The sequence below is a fragment of the Lycorma delicatula genome, chromosome 4 (assembly GCF_047948215.1).
Source record: "Lycorma delicatula isolate Av1 chromosome 4, ASM4794821v1, whole genome shotgun sequence".
NCBI lineage: Eukaryota > Metazoa > Arthropoda > Insecta > Hemiptera > Fulgoridae > Lycorma > Lycorma delicatula.
Window position 1 is genome coordinate 27852843 of NC_134458.1, and position 24729 is coordinate 27877571.

Here is a 24729-nt window from a genome sequence, read left to right on the forward strand (position 1 = left end):
TACAAAATAAAACATACATGTACACTAGGTACTACTGCTGTCCTGTCAAGGTTTATTACTCCTGTTCAAATACTTATTGAGGAAAAGGTACAGTTGGATAATTTTTGAATGTACATAGAATTTATTCAGAACTGCATTTTAGTTTTGTAGCTTTGTTGAACTATTTTCAAGTGTTACCAACTGCTTTAATTATTAGATTCAAAATGTCAAAAATGGGCCGTTGTACTAGAAGCATTTATTGTTGTTAGTTATGGTAATCTATGAAAACTGTTATGTGATCATAAGGCCCAACTGTTAGTATCATATTTATTTTATGTTCTTTTATTTTTTTAAAATGAGATTTACAGTTCTTTAGAAACATAAATTGATGCAACTTATCTACTTTCTTATCTTGGAACCATTCAAGTGTAACTAATATAAAATTGATTTATTTTTTTGTCATGATTTTTTTTATCAGTTTAAAGATAATGATTTCAGTTTTTAGTCTTGAATTTCTTTCTTTTCTTGTTAGGATTTTGGTATTCTATAGTAAATAATAGATTCTATCAAATTTTTTGTCTTATTTTAATATTTTGTCATCTGTTTTAATTTCATTTATTATATATTAGGCTTTTTTTATTATTAACTGTAGTTGACTTTTTTAATAATATATATTGTATCTATGTAGTGGGAAATATTAGGATAGCTTATTTTTAATTTTTTTTAAACGTTTAATTAGCATTTACCTGTTAATTGTGATTATCTAGAGTTCTCAATATAGTTTTTCTAGATTTTGTTACATGTTAGATTTCAGTTTGAGACTGACCAGTGTTATGATTTTTTTTCAGGGAGGATAGAGGTGAAGGCCGTTTTGAGCGAAGGGATAGGGATATGAGGACTGGAGATTCTCAAAGCAAAGAATTCCGAAGCGGTGAAACTAGTGATACTCGTGGTCGTGGCCGAGGCATTTCTGGACGTGGACTTAGTCGTGGCCGAGGCAGAGGAGGCCGTGGAGGCTATGATGGTAGAGGCAAACGAGAATTTGATCGTCAGTCTGGATCGGCTAAAACGTATGTTTTTTGTTGTGCGTGTTGATGTGTCAATTGTGTATTAATAATTTGTTACCAATCAGAAAAAATTTGGCTGCTTGTTGAGTTAAATTTATATATTTTTAATTTGAAAATTCTTGTAGTTGTGCATTAAGCTTTTTGTTTTCTAACTGAACCAACTTAAAAGTTTGTTTTTCAACTTTAGTTTTAAGTTTTTTTTAATCTTTCTAGTGGTCTTTCTTAGTCCTCTTTTAGTATCTTTATTTATTATCTGAAAGTAAAAAATACTAATCTCAGACACAATTTTGTATACATTAACTAAAAAAGTTATTTAAAAGCAATTAACTACAAAAAAAGCTGGGTTATAATGACAAGAATGTGTTTTAGATATGTTCTGCTTTTTAAAATTAAAAAAAAAAGTAATAGGTATTTAACAAGTTCATAATTTTTATAATTGAACGAATAAAAATTTTTATCTAGGAGTTTTCTTTTTCACTTGTTCTGGAACACAGATGAACAGCAGATTTCATCACTATTTAACTGTATTTAAATAATTTCACATTGTTCCAGCAAAATATTACTACATTCTGTATATATGTATTGCTGTCCCTATTCTTATTTATATGATTAACGCATTGTTACTGTGGAATCTATAAAGGATGCTTGACATTTTTGCTTTTAATATGTAGTAAAGTTTTAATACATTAAAATAAATAGGAAAGATAATTTGAGTGCAGAAAATAAAGTAATTTTTTTTTGTCATTAAAATAGATTTTTATCATGAGCAGTTACCAGCTGCTGGTTGGCTCTCAGTGTACTTGAATTGGATACATTAGCTTCTAGATGTCTTCCTATCATACCATCACTTTTGTTCCATGACTTCCTCCAATTCTTCTCTCTTTGATCCATACTTTCACTTCCTTCAGCTTCTTTACTGGTACTTTTATCTAATTTATCCTCTATTTCTTTGTTTTCTTTACATGCTCACATCATCTCCAGCCTTGGATCTTTATTTTTAGTTGTAAGGGTTCTTCCTTTGCTATCTGACCTATTCATTCCACAAAAAGTGCAAAACCTCATTCATTGCTATGCAGTCAAGTGGGCAGTCATGAAATTAGGTAATGCGGTACTTACATATTAACGCCACCGCAGCTACAGTTTTTTTTAAAAACAAAGTAGTCAATCGGATTTCGGTGGAAAATGGGCCGATATAGAGTTTAACATAGATTCAAAACAGTCTCTTTATTAATTTTAATAAATGGTTATTTATATTTATTTATTTTATAAATATAATTTAACCAAACTTAACCTATGCTCGCTTCGCTTGCTAACCTTGACTAATTAACAGGAGTGTTTTGATTATTTAAATAATAAATAATTGCAATAATTACTGAATTTATTAAATAAATACTCACAAAATTACGGTGTTAATTAGTGAAGGGAAGCGAGCGTAGGTTAAGTTTGGCTAAATTATATTTATAAAATAATTAAATATAAATAACCATTTATTAAAATTAATAAAGAGACTGTTCATTTTCCACCGAAATCCGATTGACTACTTTGTTTTTAAATAAAGCTGTAGCTGCAGTGGCGTTAATACGTAAGTACCGATAATGCTCATGGGAGTGAAGTAATAGCAAGGGCTTTATGTCCTCTAGTACCAATGCAAGTTATAAAGGCTTTAGCAAGAACGCTGAAAAGTGGCAGTTAACAGACCTGGCTCTGGTTTTGAAATTATGATAGGTCTAGTGGAAGCCAGTATTGGATAAAAAAATGCTTTTAAAGCTTGAAAGAACCCGCCCCAGAAAATTGATTTTATTTTAAATAAATAATTCTGGTACATATTTTTCTGTAACATAATTTGTAAACTAATATTTTTTACATACATCATTAAAAAAATATAGGCTACAATAATATTATTTTACATACGTGCAAAATAATGTAGTGTGCCAAGTAAAATGGTATCTCTTACAACGTGATGGTTCTACAACCTGAAATAGTTCAGAAAGTATCCTGGCAAGTGAGTGATGTAAATACACAAGATAAGGTAACAGCGTAAACCATATTTAGTAAACTGATAGCTTTAGATGACTTAGCTAAATAATGCTTGCAGTTCTGTATGCCGGTGGTGAATTTAATGACTACTAGCATTCATTGCCAAATGTTTGTATGTATGTATCAAACATACATTAAACCATTTTTTTTTTTATCTGTTAGATCAGATATTTGTAAGAGCTAAGAAATTTTCGTATTGATTAAAATTAGTTTATTTTATATAACTTATTAATCATGAAAATATATATAGTCATTTAGTTGTTAAAAAATTTAGGAAAAAGTTCTTGTAAATGTTAAGCCCTTACCCAACATTCTTCCCAAAGAATAAAAACGATATGTCAGTATGTGTTGATTCTATTATAAATAACTATCTTTTATTTAATAATTTGTTTTGCTGATTTATTTTTTACTGAAAGTAATTATGAAATATTTCAGCAAATATATTTTATGTAAAATTTGAATGTAGCTTAAGTTGTAAATTTATATAAAGTAATTAACTTTTTTTCACCAACATTTACAAATTATTTATTTATAAAATATAGTTTGTAAATTATATAATTATTTTAATCTAAAATTTTTTTATAATTTTAAATTGACATTTACAAGTTAATGAATTTTCTGCAGGAATGTAGAACAGTAAATTTTTTTCTGTTCATTCCAAAATTATTATTGAAACAAATTAGATGCAGAAACTTTCATATTAATTTGTGTTTAATTACATACAAATATAATATAATTTGTGATTCTGTAAAAGATGTGTGAAAAAAGTATTGTGTTAATGTTTTTTTGTCACCTTGTTTTATTTTTATTTATTTTTAAAATTTATGAGATAATGTATTTTTTATTGACGAAAATTGTACAGGATACGTAACATTCATTTTTTAAAATACATGACTAAATGAGTATAGTCACTTGAAACAACTTAGTGTAATAAGAATTTTATTAAATGTAGCTCTATTAGAGTTATATTTAAATCTCTTCAAGTAAATAATCAATACATTCTGATATAAAAAAAGTATCAATTGCAATTTTACTGATGGAAGACCTTTAGACCATCGTGAGTTTCACTTTTCCTATTGGGGAAATAAATATCTTTATTGTTTTGTTGTTAAATGCTGTTTTTTATTGTAAGTTTAGTTTTTAATTAAATTTCTATTATTTGGGCCCATTATAATTACTAAGGGCTTCATGTTGAGGCTCCTACTTCTGGTTCTATGATGTTTGCTACTATTATGTTAAAACGTGCTAGTTATGGTTTAATTCATTGTATATATATATATATTTTAATTATGGTTATTTTTTTATTGGGTTGTTTCTAGATTAGTATATTTTAATTCAAATAGATTAAGAATTGTGGTAGTATATTTTTTAGCTTATCATATAAGTTTAGTTATTTGTCGTTCGTTGACTATAACTAATTTAGGATTGGTTGGGGTTGTTTCTTTTATAGTTGCTCATTGATTTCTTTCATCTGGTTGGTTTTATTTAAATGGTATTGTTTATGATCGTTTTGGTGGACATAGATTTTTTGTTGTTAACCCACCAAGTTGGTCTGGTGGAGAACTCGTCATCGCAAATCAGTTGATTTCAAAGTTGAGAGTTCTAAGGTTCAAATCCTAGTAAAGGCAGTTACTTTTATACAGATTTTAATGCTAGATTATGGATACCAATGCTCTTTGGAGTTTGGGTTTCAATTAACTTCACATCTCATGAATGGTTGACCTGAGACTACTAGACTACTCTTCATTTATATTCATACATATCATCCTCTGAAGTAATGTAATACCTTACGGTGGTTCCAGAGGCTAAACAGAAAAAAAAATTATTGTTATTGAGGATCTTTTGAGTTATTTACTTTCTTAAGGTTTTTTTTTTATTTTGTTTAATAAATATATCATGTTCTCCTAGATTAAATTTGTTTAGTTATTTCTATTTTAAGATGAAGATTTAAATTTACATATATTTTTTCGGCTTGTTATAGAATTATAGCTTTTTATTTTACTCAGGGTGGTTTATTTCCTAGTGATTTAATTTTAACTTGTTCTTGCTTGTTAGTGAGAATTTTGTTATTGTGTAAGTATATTTTTTTTTATCATGAGTTTCACTTTTCTTACTGAGAAGATAAGTGTCTCATTTCATATCACTTGTCTATTCCAATGCAGTAAAAATGGCATTGTAAAGGATGTTGTATTTCTTCTTTTTCAAATACCTGTACGTTATAAATCCTCTAAACAAGACTTTAGTAAATATCCTTCTATTTTTTTTTTCAAGGAAGATAACTGGAGTGTAATTAATTTATCAAAAATGCTGGAAAATTTACTCTTTTTTTCTTCTTAAATACTCATGTCTATTTTTTTTACTGTGGATCCCTGGTACATTATTAGAGATGCCTAATCATATTACGGATTATCTGTAGTTGCTTCAGATTTGTTTTATAAATTATAGAGATATGGAAGAAGCCCTACTTTTGTTATGGTATCGGAGTTCTGTTAGTGTTGATTACTGTCAACACTAATAGAACTGCTTATAGAGAGAGTAATGAAATTAAAAAAAAATATCAGCTAGCTCTTTGTTACACTAGCATGTATTTCATATCTGGTTGCTTAGTTTGAAGGTTAATTGACCTGACCACTCATCCGAAGGTAAGAGATTGTTAGAAAGGTCAGATAACGAAGTGGTAGTCATGCAGTGACCCCAGCCAATGTTTGAGACAGAGTAGTCCACCATTACATATGGAGCATTATGCAATTACATGAATCTATATATTTTTTGAAGGTGGGTTGGGATATAGCAGAACTAATGACCTTATAGTGGTAGTCATGGTTTTTTTCTAATGTGTGACTGTGAGTTTCATAGATTTAGTTGCAGTTTTCCAAGTTATGTTGTATTGAATAAAAATTTTTTTTTTTGTATATCATTAACTATCTGGGCCATAACATTTAAATTAGTCCATAAAAATTAGTTGTCCCTGAAGAAAATGTAAAGAGAATTAATCAAGGCATGTATAGTGTTACAGGTACATTATTCTATTGCAACGAGTAGCCCTTGTACTTTTCTAATAGAGTGACTAATTGCATATCGATCTCTGTTTCGTTATTCTATTAACAATTCTTAGTAATAGTTAATGAAATAATCTTATCTACTTTATTTTTTGATGTAGCAAACCACACATAGTTCATAAAGAGATAACTTCAAAAGCATGTAGGTTATAAGATGATCCATGCAATAATTTTGGATAAAGTTTTTAATAAACCCAATAAGTTTTTTGTGGTTATTACCTTCATCCAGCTTAGGTGAAATGTCAGTTTCCTGTACAGCTGTACAAGTTGAACTATATGAAATATGCATTAACTGGTTGATAGATTTTAAGCGATAAAATAATGGACCTGAATTTTCATCATTACCTCTGTTAAAACAGACCTTGTTTTGACTCATTTGAGAGTTCTCAGTCTTTAAATCTGTCATGATCCAGTCTAATAATAATTTTCCCTTTACATTCAAACTCCCTTACAAGTCATTCCTTTTATTCAATTTAAATATTTAAGCTATATCATAATTGTCTAAAAACTTTAATGAATAAAATAACTGTTTGCTTATAAATTAATTATCCATTTGCAATTTCAGAATCCTAGTTTTGATAATTTACATTATGTTAATCTGGTTTGTAAAATATTTATATTCTTTCCTTTGGCTTGTTAAATCCTTACTATTTTTGAAGGTCCATTTCATAGGAATTGTTTATTTAAATCGATTAAATTTGTTTGTTATTTTATTCTCTTGTGTTGTTCTGGTAAATTTCATTCATTTAATCATTTTTAGTTTTTATGAGAATAAAACTGTGTCATGAAAACATGATGGTGTACTAGTTCTTATTGATTGGAAAATGGGTACTTGTGTAATTTTTTTTTATGAATACAAGTGTATTTCTAAATATAAATATAGGCAGTTGTGTTTCATCCCCTGAATACAAATCTGTTAGAATATACATCTCATGCTGGTCTATTCTTTGTTATTTATTTGCTTTTGTTTTGCAAATGCAAGTGTTACAGATTATCAGTGCATAAATCTAATGTGAAATTGTAATAATTAGTGATTGGCTGAAAAAAGTATATCTGTATCTCGTGTTACTACTGATACTTTTTAGAGTTGAGGTGTACTATATATTTGCACTTATTAAAACTATGTCACTAACCTGCTAATATTTTTTTGGAGTGAATAATTTTTTTTTGGATACATATATAATTGGGTATGTTTAAGTTTTATCTTTGTTGTATTAAATTGGCTGTGTATTACAAAGATAATTACCTTTTATATTAAATGATAAAAACTTTTCTTTAAGCTTGTCCAAAGTACTTTGGTCATTCGATATTTATCCGTAACATACAGTACCATGCAAATTAATCCAACCACAATGTTTAATTAAAAGTAATTGTTTAAAAAAAAAAATCATACCGGTACAATTTGTAAATATCTAGTAATGTCGGTTGCAAACAAGAATGCGAGTCTCGACTGTAGCTGGAGAAGGGGCATTTACTGTCTTTGGTATGGTTTTTGTAGCCATGGTACTGTTACTAGTTGAAAAAAAAATTGTGTTCGAAGTTGCAAGTGTTTTGTTATTTCAGCTTCCATATTATTATACATGTTATTACTTCATTCATTTGCTAGGAAACGTTATAACTGTTGAGACGTTTTTACTCTGGCAGTTTTCTTAGTTCTGCATAACGTTTAAAAATGTTATTTTTTCTTCAATAGTAAAGTTTTATTATATGTTTTTATTAATGTTTATATAAATATATAATAGCTACAAAAATACATTTTTTTGTAACTAGCATTCCTTTAAAGTATTGCTTTTTAAAAAAATGAGTTCTAAATGGAACGAGGACAAAGAATGAGGACATAGTGAAGCCAGAGAAATAATTTGTAGAGTTATCAATAAGTGCGATGAGGAGTATAGTGAAGGAAAATTGAGCAACCCATTCAGAAAAGAGATTGAGAGTATCGACATACACTGAGTTCATGAGCATACTATATCTAAGATTTGGAAGGAAGATTTAGAAGCAGGAAAAGGTGTTCTTACAACTCCAGGGAAAAAGAGACAAAAACATCAAGGAACATCATCCCTTGATAAATTCGATAGAAACGTAATTCATAATTTATTAGTACATTTCTACATAAACAAAAAAGTAATTCCTACAGCACTAAAATTATGGTCGGCTGTTCGTAAAGCGATTAATTTTTCTTGTATATGCATACACTAAAGAATTATGAAAAAAATCGGGTTCAAAAGGAAAAAGTGTCAAAATATGACAAAGATTTTGATGGAAAGACCACATATTGTGAACTGGCGCGCTCATTATCTCCAGTCCATTAAGTGTCAAAGAGAACTCGGAAGAACTGTTGTTTAAATTGATGAAACGTGGGTGGACAACAATCTTATGTTTGGAAAATGCTGGCAAAGTAATGAAGTCTTGAGCATAACTGCAAATCATAATACTGCAAACAGACTAATTGTTGTTCATGCTGGCACAAAAAATGGTTTCACAACCAGAGCAGAACTTGTTTTTCAGGCAAGAAAAGCATGTGGGGATTATCATGGCCAGATGAATGCTGAAAATTTAGAAAAGTGGTTGCAAGAAAAATTAATACCTAACCTGCTAAATAATTGTGTCATTGTTCTAGACAACGCACTTTATCATAATCCACAAAGTATGCAACAAAAAATGAAATGAAGAACTGGTTGGTTAGCAACAGTGTTGTTCCATTCAATGAAGACTTGAGGAAGTTGAATTATCATCATTAATTGATCACCACACAAAGAGAAGGTCTACCGGTATAGATGAAATTCTGAAATAAGGTCACACAGCATTGCAGCTTCCACCATATATTTGTGAATTAAATCCAATAGAATGTATTTGGGGTAAAATAAATTAATTAATAAGAAATTAAAATGTTGGTGGAAATCTGAGTATAACTGCTCTCAACTAAAACACATGAAGCAATTTCATCCATTTTGAAAGAAGACTGGGGAATTTTCTGTGAAAAGGTAGAGAATATGGAAAGAGAATATTGGAAAAATGAAATGTCTGATGACTGATTGAAAAGTTAATGGGAAATTTTGTTATAAAAATTAATGACAAAGATAGTGACACTGCAGTAGAGGATGATAGTGATGATTACGATGAAGAACCAGTAGCAGAAGTTTCAGCCGAAGAACAACTAAAAAAATATATATTTTGAATGTTTTTCCCAACTTTCCCTTCTCCATCCTCTTTTTTACCTTTATTTGTAAAAAAAATTTTATTGTAAAAAACAAAAAAAAAAAATTTTACACATAAATGATATAAAAAGGATTTATAAAAAGAAAAGATATTTGATGATAAAAAAAAAGAACAACTGAGGATGCAGACATATCATCACATGATTTTGTGTATGCGCGATTTTGTGAGTGTATATGTATGCAAGAGAGTGAGAGAGAGATAGTGAGTGTGTGTGTGTTTGTTTGTTTGTTTGTTTGTTTGTATGTATAGTGAAAGGGAAGTTGATGAATGAATAAATTTAAGGTAGGGTCAGTGAGGATGTTTTTAGAAAAGTATTAACAATAACTATCATGACATCAGCTGCACACTACTCGTTAAAGGCCGCATTCCTCATCCCTGCAATCTCTTCTACAATCAGCAATAATTAATATATCCTTTTTTCTTAATCACTTTGTGTATACTATTTGACATTGATTCGTACTTTTTTTTTTCATCATGAAACCATACCGATATTGCTTCAATGAGTCAGCTTAAGTGGTCCAGTTTATCTTTGAGAGTCGCTTTTTGACCATTACCCAAAAATTTTCATTGAGTTTAAGTCTGAGGAGTTGCCTGGCCAGGGGAGCACTTTAATGTTTCATTTGAAAGATTTTTTTCACTTTTTTGGCAGTATGGCAAGGAACCAAATCTTGATGGAACACTCCCATTTTCTTGTGAGAATTTGTTTTGAAGTTGTGTCGCAACCTTTTTTTTTTTCAGAATCTTGATCTACCCATCACTTTTCAACATACAGTACTATCTACAGGAAGTAATGAACTAGGGCCTTCATATGTGAAACAATCCCAAAACATTCTTTTCCGGAGATGTTTAACTGATTGTTGAATATGAGCTGGTGATGTATTTTCATATAATGCTTTTCTAACGTATGAACTCATCTTTAAATGTGACTCATCGTACACAACATTTTCCCAGTTTTCTTTGGTTCAGTTAACGTGTATTTTGGGCCACAAAAGCTTTTTTTTACACGTTGCTATTGTTGAAGGCTGCTTTTTAGCTGGCTGATGAGCTTCTGTCCAGCTGCAAAAAAATCTGCATCTGACAGTTTTCATGTGTAAATCTGTTCTACTGGCTGCTAATTCTTGATTAAATCCATAGCAGATAATTTTGGATCAAGTTAATTTTTTTTTAGAGTATTTCTTTTACAGCAACATTTGTTTTTGTTTTGAGGTGAAAAGGAACCAGTTTCTTTAAATTGTTTTAAAGTAGCGTTCACTCTCCTTAGTTCCTTAGTTCAACACCACATACAGAAGCTATTTGTTATGTCTATTTTTGTGTGTTTGTTTTGTTGTGTTGTATACAAAAGTTATTTGTGTGTATGTACAGAAAGAGAAACATTTTTGAACGCTTTTTCGGAGTTATGTCTATTATGACATATTCAAGAAAGTACAAAAATATGATTTTGTAATAAAAAATGAAATAAACTTTTACAGAACACTATAACATGAAAATTGCTAAATAACCAAAGAACAGTAACCTCACATTACACTGATAACGTAAAGAATGGGTGTCAAGCAGTGTAGCCACAACAAAGAAATAATCAAATATTTCCTGTGTTCAGGTTAATTTACACCTACTGTAATCAATTTCTGTATTTCATTTATCGGTGCACAAAGTTTTGGTTTATTAGTCTATACTGAATCTGTAAGTTTTTATACACTTAAAGGAAATAAATATATAAAATCACCACATACACATACACATACACACACACACACACACACACACACACACACACACACACACACACACACACACACACATACACACATGGTGTCTGTACATGGAGAAAATTGTTAATTGGATCGGATCAGGTAATCTTATACTTTATGATGTGCTGTAATATTTTTTTATATTTGTTATCTTTGTTTTCCTTTAGAACTATTAACATTATAAAACTGTTGTTTATTTTTGTAATTTCTGTCCTAGTCATTCATAATGAGGATAATTTAGATTTTATTCCATAACAGCTGCCTATGTGAAGCAGATATCTGTGAATTTTTATTAAAAATTATTTGCAAAATTTACAGTATCCTTACATTACTGTTTATTTTCATTTTAACACTTAACCCTTTCTAACCTATTAGATTAACTTATTGTTGGACCTCTGCCTTTGGGAAGAAATTGAAAAATTGAGATTATTTATCAGAAATCTAAAATCATTTTCTGCCAATCCCCAGGAAGTTGTAATTAGTTTTTACTGTATAGTGGTAGCGAGATTGAAAAAAGGTGATAATTTGTATATATTGATCACTTGCAGAAGTTTTGTATAAATTACCAGGAGTCGCCTGCATATTTGTTGCTGGTAATGTCTTACTGTGTTAGTTTGTCAGTTAAAGTTTACTGTTGGTAGGTGTATAAATGAAAATGCTAGCTTGTATTTGACCACAAATACAGGTCAAATACCATATATTATTAGCTTTTAGTAGTTTTTCTGTGAATCCCTTTTATTTCAAATTTAATCATCTGCAGTTCCAATAAAAACAAATCCTCTAATCCAAGTTTAATTAATGCTTAATTTTATTAATAAGGAAGCCAACAGCAGCAAAAAAAAAAAAAACAAAAGTTGGGCCAGTTATTTCTTTAGTTTTGCATTGGCATTAAGCTTTGTGGTCAAGTGAAATTTTAACTTTTGTAGGAATAATTATTCAGTAAGCAATGGTTATATTCAATTTTGATGGGTAAACTGTTTAAAAAAGTACTTATTATATAATTCTTGCTTAGACAGCATTTTATGTAGACAATGTAAATAATAGAAATTATTTTTTGAAGAATTGGTTGGATCTTGAACTCGAGGAAAATTTTCAGGTGAGTAGCCAATTAAAGAATTTTGTGGAAAGTTATATTAACTGGTTGTATGATCATGTTTGAATTAGTTGTACAAGTTATATGTCTACATAATCCCTTAAATGGTATCTGTAAATTCTTGTTTTGATCTTTTGTGTGGACTTTTCCTTAGTTTTCTCTAGTTTAAAGAACTTTATGCAATTTTTTGCTGTTTCTCATCTGCCGGTTTAAATAATACTTGAGTACAGACTGGTCTGAGCCAGGATATTTATAAATCTTGTATATATATATTCACCAGTTCATTATCACTTTGCTATCTGAATATGTGAAATGTTTAGGTATTACAATCGGATTACTACTGTCTCTGCAGCAAATCATTTTGGAACTTATGTTTAATACCTCATAAATGTGCAGAAACTATCATAGGCTACTGCATGGATTTGAGTGCTAGTTTCTTTATCACATTGCAGATTACTTTATATCAGAAAGGAAAAAAGGATGTACGTTGCAAATGAATGTATTGGTGCTAATAGCTATTTAGCCAATTCATGATTGAATAGATTGATATCTGTTAATATAATTTGGTTCTGCAAGTAGGAGTTGTAAATGTTTGTAAATATTGTCATGATGACAGATATAACTAACTAATAAAGTAAAAGAGTTAAAAATTTTGTATGCAGATAATCAATAAAAAATTAATAGGATTAGGCATCTCAGCCCCTAATCCAAATTTTTCCTCTTTCTGGACAAATTTTCCTCTTTTATGTTTTATTTGGTTTTGTGATTTTTTTATTATAACAGAAAGTGATAAATTCATCCTTTATTTCTAAAAAATTCACTTTTAGTTTTATAGTATCTGATTAAATAAATCTTAAATTTAGGACAGAAAATCTTATTTATTATAAAATAAAATATTATAAAATATTTATAAAATAAAAAATCTTATTTATTATAAGATTTTTTATTTTTGTACTTTTATGAGCTATTCTATTGACATTTATTGATCTCAATACATTATGTATGGTATACTTAATTTTTAGCAGTTAAAAATGTACTCGTATACACAACATATACATGGGTACATACCTATTCCCTGGTTCATAGTACAGTATGAGGAGATGCAGTATTGGCAGATTTCATGCTCCTTTTTTTTATAATGTTAAATGAGGAGCCATTTATACGTTTAACCTTTCAGTTTTATAACCACCATCTGTTGTATATGCACATAATGCTGTATTTTTTATTGGAAATATGGTCAATTGTACCACCGACTGTATTCAAAAATTCTCATAAGAGGCCCCACATTTGGAAAAAAATTTCAAAATTATATTCTGTGCATTTAAAGAAGAATATTTCTTTCAAAAATTATTGTTAATTACCTTAAAAATATTTTCTGATGCTTTATTTTCTTTAATATATTTTATAAAAATATTATTAGTAGACCAGAATTAAGTCACTTGCTTCTTTCTTCTGTAATTCTTGTGAAGAGATTTTTCTTTTAAATTCTTGTATTAGGGTTTAGTCCTCTTCAAGACTAAAGTAAAATTCCACACAAATGGCAGCTTAAAGGGTAAATTTTTGGAACTTTAAAAACAATATAAATCTTTAGCAATTTGTATCAAATTTGTTATTATAAAGGTTAAGGATTTACCTGTTCTGATGTTAGCAGGTGACAGTTCCATCTCGGATCTAAACATACTCTATATAATCGTCTGAAATATTAATTATGAAAAATGTAGTAATTTTGGATTAATTTGTAGTAGTAACTAATTAACTAGTTTCTAATTTAAAAGCAGTTCCTTCATAGTCAAGAAATTTGAATTTAATGAAAGCAAAATTTACTACAAAATTAGTAAATAGTCATAATTTATTTTTCAAAATTCAGTAAAACTTAAAACATTTATAAAAATAAAAAAAAAGGTAAGTTTTAACAATTATTAAAATAGTTAATAAATAATGAAAATTAGCTAAGTATAATGTACATAGTGGCAACCTGGAAATTATTACTCTGAAAATTCGGTTTCTATTTAGGATATATTACTATTGTATAGTCTGTATGTGTTAAGATTTTCTTAGAAAGTAAATGATATTATAATTGCGTACTGGTTGATAAAGAAATTAATCTCTTTGATATTGTAATTGAAGATGATAATAAATGAACAGAAAAATATTTAAACATTTTAGATTTGATAATATTGGCAGAATAACATAGATTGTAACAAGTTGTTAGATGAGAAAAACGTACCTGCTCATTAAGTAACGAAAATTATACTTCAGGGATTATCAAATACCTAAAACTTATTCTATAGATGTCCGCTTAATTTTACCCATTTCCTTAAGGGTTTTTTATGAGTAAACAACTAGAAGAAAGATAATAGTCACTTGTAACACCATAATATAAGAATGTTGTCCTATAGCAGGCAGGATTGTGTAGTATAATAATAAAAAAAACTATATTTTACTGCTAAAAATCAGCCATAGAAAATTCCTTATAATGATGTATGTAAGCAAAAAGTCATAATCAGGGGATTTTAAAGGGATGCATCAAAGTAAAAATAACTGACTAATATGGTAAAATTCATCATTGAGAAAATTCAGTTTAAAAAAAAAAAAACAGTAACTGTATAAAATGGAATTAGACAGATATATATTTAAAATAAGTAAGCCATAATAGGGTAATATGCATACATTAACTGAAAGAAACAATTATAGATTTAATGAATAGAGAGGACGTATTGTATTGTAAAACTGAGTTAAAATTATGTAATTAATTAAGAAATAGATGCATAGGATTATAAGGAAATATTTCTTTTAAATTACAAAAGTTGTTAATTTTACCTGTTGTAAGTAATCAGTATGATGTTGTGAGTGTTCTTTCAATATTAAATTATTTTCATTCTCAATAAGGAACAAGATTAAATATAATTTTAAAAACAAACATTATTCAAATATGGTAGGTAAACAGCATGGGGTTTTCCTAAAATTAAACATACTTAGGCATATAAGAGGTTTTATTACATACAAAATATTTTCTAAATAAATAGAAATGAGAAAAATTTACCTTTATACAAACTACTATTTCTTGGTCGTCAGCTGTTTGTTATGATTTCTGTTTATGCAAGTAAATTTGATTTTAGAACTTCAAATTGAGTATTTGGCCTTTTTTCCAGTGTTGTGACTGATGAGCTAGTTTGGTTCAATAGGGTTAGATATTTCTATCACCTGATGGACTGTGATTACGCATGTACCACTTCCACTTTAGTGGCAGAAGTTTCTTCATAAGAAGAAACTTGAAAATTAATCTGTAGTCAAACTGTGAAAATGAAATTGATCAAAAATATGTGCATTATGACACTTAAGTTGTAGAATTTTAACAAAAATTTGCTTTCACACAAATAAATCATTTCATGGAAGATTTATAGCAGTTTATCTAATGTAAATAAAAATTCTTATAAGATTTTTAAAGAATCGTCAGATATGTTTGATATATCACTTACTTGTCTATAAATATTTATATGTGGGTTTTTTTTCTTCCCTCCTACCTTCCGAGCTGGATATTATGAATTAAGCTTAGCACAGCTCAGGAGGTTGTCCTTTTAACTCAAACAGGCCTTCCCGTTCGTCGGCAGTACGTCTGGTATGACAGGTCAGCTCGCTGGTTTGCATCTTTTATTTTTGCCTCCCTCTAACCTTTGAAATGAGGTGGCCAAGCCTGACTATGTCGTTTCTGGGTCTCACCCCAAAGGCCAGCTCTTGGTCTTTATGCCTCATGCCTCTACCATGTACGGTCCCTAGAGAGCACTGTGGCAGGTCTGGGTCTTTTCTTTCCTGCAAGGGGTTTGGAATCGCCCTTTACAGTGTGTGTTATGGTCTGTAGGGCTATTCCTTAAAAGGTTATACAGCTTAAAAAGCTGTATAACTCATCAAATTTCCTAGTAAATTCTTTACATTCTATTTTCAGGTGTTTATATTTTCACGCATCGTTAATGCTCTGAAATTCCCTTTCTGAGAACTATTATTGCTGCTATTATATTCACAGTAATAAAACTTACTTAAGATTAGTATAATTTAAAGAACTAATTTGGGTCATCGGTGAGGTCACTTGTGTGAACGCTATATGTAAATATTTGCTATTTTTCGGATGACTGTTATGCAATCAGTGCTATTTTTATAAAACTGTTTAAAATATAATTTTTCTTATAATTGCCTTTAATTATGTTCAAAAATTTTTAATGTATGAACAAGTCTTTTATTGTGAAGTATTTAGGAAAATAATTTGTCAAAAGTTAAAATATTGGTGTAACTTGGGATGAAGTATTAGTATCATATCTTGTTAATGTGCTAAACTTTAGAGGACACTGTTCATTACTTACAAAGATACATTTTTAAAAAATTTTCTCCCAAAAGCTAGTTTGTTTAGATAAGTTTGTTAAGCTTATTTAGTTAAGCTTAGTTTGTTAAGCTTATTTATGTATTATTAAATTTTAATATATTAGTGACTCTTTAAGCTTATTTTCAGTAAAGGTATTTCTTAATCTAATTGCTAATCTTCTGGTGACTGAAGACTGGATGAAGCCAGACAATTGTTGTTTTGTCATCTCCACTAGCTTCTGTTAAAATATAGTGCGTTTATTATAATGAATATAGGATATGAATATGACTAGAATTATGAATGTAGTATTTATAATTTTACTACAGTTCATATTATGCTACATTATTTACTTAAAAAAATAAATTAAAAACAATAGAATGTTGAGATGTAAATAATGTAATGAGTATGTACCCAACATAAATTATTTGTATATCTTGGACTCAGATGAACGCATCCAGTATTGTTGTGTGTTGCATGTTGTATTGTACCATTTTTTTCAGTAAATTGCTCATAATAATTGCTTTTATTAATCCTGTAATCTGATGGTCTTTCAATGTCAGGACTATTTTTTTTTTTGTAAAGTAAGGAATGTGGTTTTTCAATTTTTTAATACAATTGCCATTCATCAGTGAAAGTTTTACCTTTTCTTTGCTTATTTAATTGAATGTGTTATTTATTTGTTAGCTCTTTGTCACTTGATACTAAAAAATCTTCTGCCTTTAATTTTATTGATACCACCATACGTTATAAAAGTTATAAGGCCAAATTCCCATGCTTTCCAAGTATTTTGCGATAGTTAAGTTGATTTTGCTGCTGTTAACTCAATTTCATTATTAAGTATTTTCTATAATTTCCTGATATTTGTTTTTTTTAAATGATAATTACTTAATAATCTAAACCAGTGCTTTAACATAATCGTATTAAATATTAAAAATTAAGCATTGTGCAAATTATAGATTTTTATATGTATATCTTTTGATTTGAGATATTGAGTGAATAATTATTGATTCTTTTATAAGTACCCAAGTTTTTGTATATTTTTCAATAATGTTACTGCTTTAGGGAATTTGTATAACTACTTAGTTTTCATTAGATTAGGGTTACATTCCCAGTAGGCTGTGCAGAAGGGTCCGGTGAACGTGAAACAAAGACCTGTTGTAATGAATTGATATGATCATTTAGTACAGAAATACATGACTGCAAAAAACTTCTATGATAAATCAATCATAAAATTTATATGTAATACATAAATATTTTCTGGTTGCTTTTTTTAAGCTTTATAAAAAGTTGAAGAAAGGTTTAAATATTTCTGTAGTTCTGATGTCTTAACCTATTAACTTTTAATTAGTTTTGACAGAGGTACTTACGTGTTTTGATGTCATCAGTATATTGAAATTAATAATAGTATTGTATAATAATAATGTTGATTTATTTTCTGTTTGCTTTGTAATAGTTGTTTAGAAAAAAGGCTTGTCTTCAGTATTATTAACATATTTAAACCTTGGAAGTTTTGGCGATTTATTTAAATGACATTACCATCCATTCTAAAATAACATTACCATCCATCAAATAACTTCATTTTTCATTGTAGGTAGGAGTTTTATTAATTTTTGCCTTTAGTTTATGTTTAAAACTAAAAATTACTTATTTAATTATATTGTTTTATTGTAATTGAATAGGTTTTCTGATTTTGTATGCCATAAAATTGCTAATCACCTAACTTTTGTCTTCTATGAAATTCTATTCTCAGTATTGGTGAAGGTAACTGTACATTTAATACTCGTATATTTAGAAAAAATGTTATCTGTGTATTTTTAGATCTGTACTAATGTAGATATCATGTATCCAAATTAAACAACACAAAAATATATCTTTATATATATTAATGATCCCAATAATTGTGTTAATTACAGTGGCATAAAACCTGTAAACAAGCGTGAGGGTGGAGGCGCCCACAATTGGGGATCTCATCGGGATGTTTTCGAGTGAGTTTTTAATTTTTTCTTTTTTTTTTTTTAATTGTTTATTTTATGTGTGATGTAAAATATTTCAAAATTTTATAAACATTGCAGTCTGGATTCTTTATTTCTTTTCTTCTTTAAATTTAAAGTCACTATTTTATGTATCAGTCTTGTTTAATGGTTGATAACAACTATGATCACATCAAATCAGTTTGTGATTTGTGCTTATATTTCCTGACACTAGGTATAATTCTGCCATTAAAAGTTCTAATTTTAGGTTGCTTTTCTTCTTTATTTTTTTTTTTAATTTTGAAGCACTTTTCATTTAATGTATGCCAAAAATGTTACTGTACTTTTCAAGAGTACCGTTTTATTGGAAAGGGGAAATATTATTCAGCTCTGTTTTATGATATATACATATATGATTTAAAAATATACATATTTTCTGTTGATGATTTGTCAGATTTTGATAAGTAGTAATACATTTTTAGTTTCAAGCCTGCAGTGTATAGTTCAGAACATAGGGCTTGTAACTATCTTATCAAAATAAGATAATTCATTGATATGATAGTAGCTTTTCTAGACCAAAGACATCTATTTTCAGTTTTCTAACACTTTTGCAGTGTTACATGAAAAGTTAATGTGAAACAATTTTTTTTAAAAGTAATGTTAAAAAAATAATTTCATGAAATAAATCATTTGAAAGCCCAAGTAACTAACTTTTTCAGTTCATTATTACAACAGGAGCATCATGCTTACTAATTTGTCAGTTTGTGCTTGGAAATTGGCCAAATTTGCTACAAAAACACAAGAAAGTGATCTGAAATCATTTTAGGTTTACCTAAAATTTAAGCAGTTTACAACATTTTGTTGGCTTCAGAGAAAGTTAAACTTGTTATGCTCATTGAATAGTGTAAAATGCTGCATTTCAGCAATGATTACAACAGCTTATAAAGTTATTACAACTTATTTTATGAAGATAGGAAATGTTCTGGATGATAAAACATTCAGAGAAAAGTAGTAACCTATTGATAGGTTTTTCCGACCCTCACTTCACAGTTTCTGTAGTTACCTCCAGACAAGTTCTTATATAAATAATATCAGTCTTTAGTGTAATTAATATACTTATCAGGTTTGTACAGATCAAACTTTATGGAAAAAATTGTCAGAAGTGTAGATTTCCTAAATAAATTTGTTAACATGTATGTCTGTACAAAGAAGGGATGTCATGCTGGATTATTAGATTTAATACATTCTGGTAGAAACAGGCTAAATGAGCATAAGTCAGTTTGTGATTCCACTTGAATAAAAGCACAGATATTCAAGTAGTCAATTTCAAATTCAAAAGACGTTATAATGGAGTACGATCATTACTTCTTTACACCTGCAACCTTATAGCTCAGATTTTAAAGTTGATTGAACTAATCTCAACTGAAATAAAATTTACATTAGATGAAAAGAAATTCTGTTAATTTTAATAAGAAAAATGAAAGGACTTTTCAGAAGTGGCTGATGATGGGTATTCTCACCATTCACCTCGGCTGTAAAATTAGTCAGTAAAATGTCATAGCTACAATAGCACATATTGCGGTCAAATAATTTAATTTTACTACTATTATATAAACTTCAATGAAGTTATGAGCGAGTTTGAAAAATGGTAAGTTTTTCAGTAGTATATTCACTCTACTTGTGTATATTTAAGTCTGAACCTTATCAGCTTGAAAATAAAAAATCAGATTAAAATTGCAAAAGTGAGGTTCTGGAAAATTAATATTATTTCTTAAATATTCAGATCTGAATCGGTCCAGATAGTTAAATGTCTGGGTAATGGGGATTATACTACACTTGAAACAATGTTTTGAACTATAGTTAATCCATTTTAAAGGTTTATTACTGACTTGTTTGATGTGAATGATAGAAATAAGTGGTTAAATCAAGGAAATATGTATTCATTTAATTATGTTAAATTTTGTGAAGTAATTAAAAATATTTTGTAGTTTTAATAAAGATATTTGTTGAGAGGTCTGTGCCAGATTTCGTGTTCGATTTTTTATTTTGAGGCATAATGTACGTTAACACATCTGTTACAGATGTATAAATCTAATTTAACAATGATAGATTGCAAAAACATTAGGTTTAAAGTAGGTGATGATTTAAAAATTCTGTTACTGCTGTGTGTATCAGAAATGTAATGATTACATTGTACTTTATACTTGATACTTTCATTGTACTTGATAGAAAAGAAATTTCCCAGTGTAACTAATATATACCTAAATATTTATTGTGATGTAACTCTTCTGGTTTCACTTTTATTTTATTTTTTCATTCACCATGCTTTAAAGAGATTACAAATACTATCTAGCTAGATTATAATAGCAGCAGGATCATCAGATACCATAATTAATCTATACAAATGTCACTGAAAGAACAGGCCTTTTTTGTCTCAACATGTTCTGTATTTTAACTTTGTTAAATTTGTGCTGTTTTTATTTGGTGAAGTATGAGGCGTGTTTTTTTTAAAGTAAAGGCCATTTTCAGTTTGCCACCATTAGACGCGGTAGAAAGTGATGGCGCTAGTGTAGCATGTTTATATTGACGATCGTTTGCAACAATAGGTTAATGTTATTCATGTTAGTTGCTGTGTATAGCCTGGCTGAAATGAGTGCTACAATAAAATCCTGCGAGTTGTGAAGTGTGATCTGTAATTCATTATTTACTGGTGAAAGACAAATGTGCTGTTTATAATCTTAGAGAAGTTGTTGATGTTTCGGACCCAGTGTTTTGACAAAGGTAATGTTCGCCAATGATGTCATTTGTTTTGTGGAGGAAGAATGAATGTTCATGACAAAGAATGTAGTGGTTGCCCGACTATTATTACAGATGAATTGAAAGAAAATGTGAATGCAAAAATCTTACTGTTTCTTAACTATTGATTGAATTTCCTTTTGTTTGGCAGTCAGTAATTTATGACATTTAACTGTAAAACTGGGTTCCAGATGGGACCAAAAATGTTGACAGAAACACACAAAGAAAAACTTCTTGTTGCAGCTCAAACATTTTTGAGATGCTATGAAATTTAAGGTGATGATTTATGGAAACATGTGACCAGTGGTGAAACATGGATATTTTATTCAAATGTTGAGACAAAGCAGCAAACAATGCAATGGCGACATTCATCATCCCCAAAGCTCAAAAAATTTAAGTGAAAAAGTTCAATGAAAAAGCTTATGGCTACGGTTCTTCAAATGTCAGAGATGTTGCTGATTAAATATCTTGATTGTGGAAGAACTGTTAATGCTGAAACATGCTGTGAAACGCTTATAAAACTTAAGTTCAATTCAAACAAAAGGTGCGGGAAGCTAACCAATGGGATTTTGTTTTTTCATGTTAATACATGACCTCAATGACAAACAAAACAGATGATTTTGTTGGGAGATCTTTGAACATTCGCCTTACACTTTGGATCTTGCACCAAGTGATTTTTACCTTTTCCTCCATTTAAAACAATGGTTTGCATATCAGAAGTTTGAAGATAATGAGGAATTGCAAAACAGTAATTAACTGGTTTAAATCAGAGGAGGAAGAATTTTTTAGTTATGGAATAATGAAGCTGATAAACAGATATCAAAAATATATTGCACTGATTGGTGAATGTGTAGAAAAATAATGTCTATATATTTTGTTATAATTAAGTTTTTTCTATTTCGCTTACTTCAATTTTTATATAAAAATGGCCCTTGCTTAAAAAACATGGCTAGTAGTTATGATCATTATACAAGCAGCTATAAGAAAAGAAAGTGAATAAAACATATATTTATCTTATGGTAATTGCTAGGATGCATTTTAATACAATATTTATCAGTTTCATTGTGATAAGTTAAATAATAAAATTACATTTGTTATCGATGTATACACCCAGATATGCAACAGAATGAGTTCTTCAATTGAATGGAACTCATTCATCATACCTACCATGATGGTGGTAGGTATGATGAAGTAGGTAGTGTGAAAAGGAATACATTTTGTAGCAAACCAAAAATGATATACTGATTGGGTTGATTATGTTGTTCATTGTAAAAAGTGTTTAAGATCAGTGTCGACAAAATTTTTAAACACACTTCACTTTGATGCATATCAAATACAACAGTTTTTTACCGTTAAGGAAACAGTTTGAAATTACTTAATTTGGTTTTAATTTCAAAAAGAACTTAAGTGAAATATTTTGTAAATGTCATTTTACAGAATCTTTCTTAAAATTATTTATTAATTTTGCAGTAAGTTAAGATTGATTTTTTTTAATGTTATGCTATTTTCTGGTTTTGGAGACAATTGCAGTTAGAATTTTCTAAAGTGACAGTTTATTTTAAGGTATGTGCAAGATGTTATTACCAAATTACTTAAAAAATATCATTCTGTTAAAAATTTGTTAAAATTATTTTCTATCAGGAATTATTTATTTCACAAAGAAAAGATAATTAGTTTATTAAAAATTAATTGTCATAAGACATAAAATTTATTCACAGATACAGTTTTTTTTCTTAAATTAAATATTGATATAATTATATATACAAAAAATCTTGTTTTAATACAAAATCAAGGTCAAAGTTTTTATTTTAGTAAATATGTTCATTCAAGTACATGTTTCGATATTAATAAGGTTATTGCTCGCTTGCACTATTGAATTAGTATTAACTTTTTTGTGCCCTCTGTTCATGTTCTGCGTGATATTTCAAACTGTGAAAACATAGTATGAATTACAATATTGCTGCATACCTGATTCCGACAGTTGGTTCTACATATTTTTATTATTATGCATAATTTAGGTCTTTCTTTTATTACTGTAAACATTCAATTACACAAGTGTCCCAGAAATGTTGGTGAAACTTAGGGGCCAAAAATAAAAAAAAATAAAATGTTAATTTGGACAAATGTCTTGCTTCATTTTCTCTCCATCTGCCATTTTGTATTTTTTCATTAAAAATATATACCTTAAGAATAGGTTGATATATTTTAATGAAATTTGGTGTACTTCTGTTCAACAACATGTGTAAAATAAACTAGTGAAATTTCCAAAATTGTGGTCATTTAAAATATTTTAATTGTTTATTCACTTCGAAAATATTAGTTTTATCAAATTATATTTTATTAGATAAAATAGTAAACTTTTTTTTTTTTTGAATAAAAAAGATACTCCATTTGTTGTTTTTATTGGTTGATAAATAGTTGAGACATAGCTGAAATTGTTAAAACAGATTGTAAAATTAATGTAATTGATAATTTTGTTTTTTTTTCACTTGCTAATAATAGAAATTATTATTAATTATTTTACACCATTTGTCCACATGAATTTTTTTGTTTATTTAGATGTCGTGTATCATCGGCCCCTTAAGTTTGACCAATACCTGCTGGGACACAATATCATATAGATATGATGTGTGCTCAGAAATTTAATTTGTCAATAATTAATTTTAGAAAATCATACGTGGTTAAAGGTTTATCAGTGTTATTGCACTTTATAATATACTGATTTTTCAAATATATTTATTAGAAGTAAAAAAAAAAAAAAAATATATATATATATATATATATATATATATATAATTTACACACACACATCCGATACCATCTTTGCTTCAGTTTGTTGGTGTCATATGGGCCAATTTACTTGTTTATTGCACAAGAAGTGTGATTACTTGTGCAGATTTATTTTCTTATTTTTTCAAGTTAACAGGTTTTAAGGCAGTAACCACAGTTTTTACAATTTCCTTTCAGATAAGAGAGGAAATTGCAAGCATAATATAATCTAATGCAAGTGTAATATAGCTACTGTTGTACATGAATGTAGTTTCTTCTGGTTTAAAATTACATTTTTATTAGTTCTTTTGGTAAGCCTTTAGAAAATTTTCTTGTCTGAGCACCGTGCTATTTTTGTATAAATCTGATGACACTGGTTGTTAATATAATAATTGTAAGTGAAGACATAATAACAGAAAAAAATTGATTTCATTGTCATATTCTTCAAATGTGTTTGTCAAATTTACATTTATTCATCATATACTGAAAACTAACAAACCTATTTTTTCTGGATAAGATACTCTTATTCTGTGGATAAAATTTATGAATGTGTGTCATGTATTCATGGCTTTTACACTAACAGGCCTGTTTGTGCAGATGTCTAAACATTGTTATAGCCTGTTTAAGTTCAAAGCTGT

The 24729-nt window shown here is 28.5% G+C and overlaps 1 protein-coding gene across 2 annotated transcripts in view; it reads left to right on the forward strand.

Annotated features, from left to right (window-relative positions):
• Window positions 1-24729, forward strand: part of LOC142323226 (uncharacterized) — a 91268-nt gene that overhangs the window by 25266 nt on the left and 41273 nt on the right. Inside the window, exons 3-4 of one of the 2 annotated variants that reach the window (XM_075362586.1) lie at window positions 828-1049; window positions 18470-18541. In XM_075362586.1, coding sequence (XP_075218701.1) covers window positions 828-1049; window positions 18470-18541 — 294 coding nt within the window. The remainder of the gene's footprint in view (window positions 1-827; window positions 1050-18469; window positions 18542-24729) is intronic. The other variant, XM_075362587.1, reaches the window with a different exon arrangement.